A 1,536-nucleotide genomic window follows, 5' to 3' on the forward strand; every position below is an offset into this window, starting at 1 on the left:
GTCTGTGTGTGTATACTATATATACATATATCTGTGTGTTTCCGAGATCAAATGAGCAAACAGACCACTGGAGGTTCTCTGGCGTGAGAGGCTGAGAAGAATCGTTACTCACTCGGACCAGTTGGAGATGTAGCAGAACATGAGGCGGCGTGTGTGATAGGGCAGCCAGCAGACCACGAAGGCAATGACCACCGCTCCTGGACACAAGAGACAGAGAGATAGCATCACAAAACCAAAGTATAGTAGACAGATAAGGAGCACACAAAGAAATATCGAGATGATGCAGAAATTGTGCACAGTGTTCAGAGGATTAGAATGTGAATGTTTAAGAATCAGGCTGATACAGTTCTTAACATTTATTCAGTGCAGACATTTATTTTCCATTCAATTATTATAATTGATTTTATTATAACTATTAAAATAAGCCAATTATATAATATAAAAGTGACATTGCTTAAACACATATATTTTATAAAATACCAGGAAATCCCAAAAAACTTCTTTAACAAGTTCATTTCAGGATTTCATGTCATTGTGTTTATTGCTTTCCAACAGACAGACAGAAAGATTTTCTGCCATCATTATCGTAGACCTCACCCAGTTGGAGCTAAGTTGCGGCTGTAATGTGTTTAATATCCGTGTCTTGTTGCTTGTGCTAGCTGTTTTAGCATCTGCAGACTCCTCGTCACCTGCATAGGTGTCACCATGCTGTCTCACCAGGTGAGTGATAAGATCTGACGTGCTACCACTGTACTTAACTGCTGTCCGACAGATCTTACAAATGGACAGATATTTGACCAACTTCCCTTCCTTCTTATAGAATTCAAATGTCTTCCAAACTTTAGATTTTAGATTTAATGGTGTCATGGCATGGCTGTATCCTTGCCTTTTTTGTGTTTTCTTGTGTTTCCCCGTCCCTTGTGTCTCCTGTCTCTGTGTTGTAGGTGTGGTTTTCACCCTGCCTTCCAGCTCTGCTCCACACACCTTTCTGCAATCAACCCATCAAGATAACAGTACATCTACCCCAGTGCTCCATCTACTTCGTGCCAGTCTGCCAACCAGCTATCTGCAGATTACTCCTCACCCCTCTGCCTGCCTGCAAGCCTGCCATCTTCAGTAAGCCATCTCCTTAACCCTCTCATCATCACCATAACCCCCTTTCTGAAACTAAAAACATAAAAATAAAAACAACTTAACTTCACCAATCTCTGAATCTGTCTTGCATTTGGGTCCACACCTTCATCCCCTATAAAACATGGTGCATTGTTGGACATGATTGTTTATGTACCTACCTCGCAAACCACTCTGTGCTTAAATTACTCTCGTCACATGAATGAACGTGAATGATGTTTATTTACACACGGTTCCCAGCATAAACAAATCTGTTCATAGTCATATGGTACATTAAACCAGCAACAGTTCCAACGTCTATATCTGTAGAATATGCCACAGACATGAAAAAAATACAAATATATTTTGTTAACTCAACACCTCCTGTATCTGTTACAGATTAGGAACTCTAGCATTTCTGTGGAC

At 40.4% G+C, this 1,536-nt stretch overlaps 1 protein-coding gene across 1 annotated transcript in view; it reads left to right on the forward strand.

Moving 5' to 3' along the window:
- ntsr1 (neurotensin receptor 1 (high affinity)) overlaps nucleotides 1-1,133 on the forward strand; it is a 37,811-nt gene extending 36,678 nt beyond the window's left edge. Inside the window, exons 4-5 of the mRNA XM_035657492.1 lie at nucleotides 660-720; nucleotides 945-1,133. Of these exons, the coding sequence (XP_035513385.1) occupies nucleotides 660-720; nucleotides 945-1,133 (250 nt within the window). The remainder of the gene's footprint in view (nucleotides 1-659; nucleotides 721-944) is intronic.
- The last annotated feature ends 403 nt before the right edge of the window (nucleotides 1,134-1,536 follow it).

Source organism: Morone saxatilis, unplaced genomic scaffold, assembly GCF_004916995.1.
Source record: "Morone saxatilis isolate NCDOM2014 unplaced genomic scaffold, NCSU_SB_2.0 Contig15, whole genome shotgun sequence".
Lineage (NCBI taxonomy): Eukaryota > Metazoa > Chordata > Actinopteri > Moronidae > Morone > Morone saxatilis.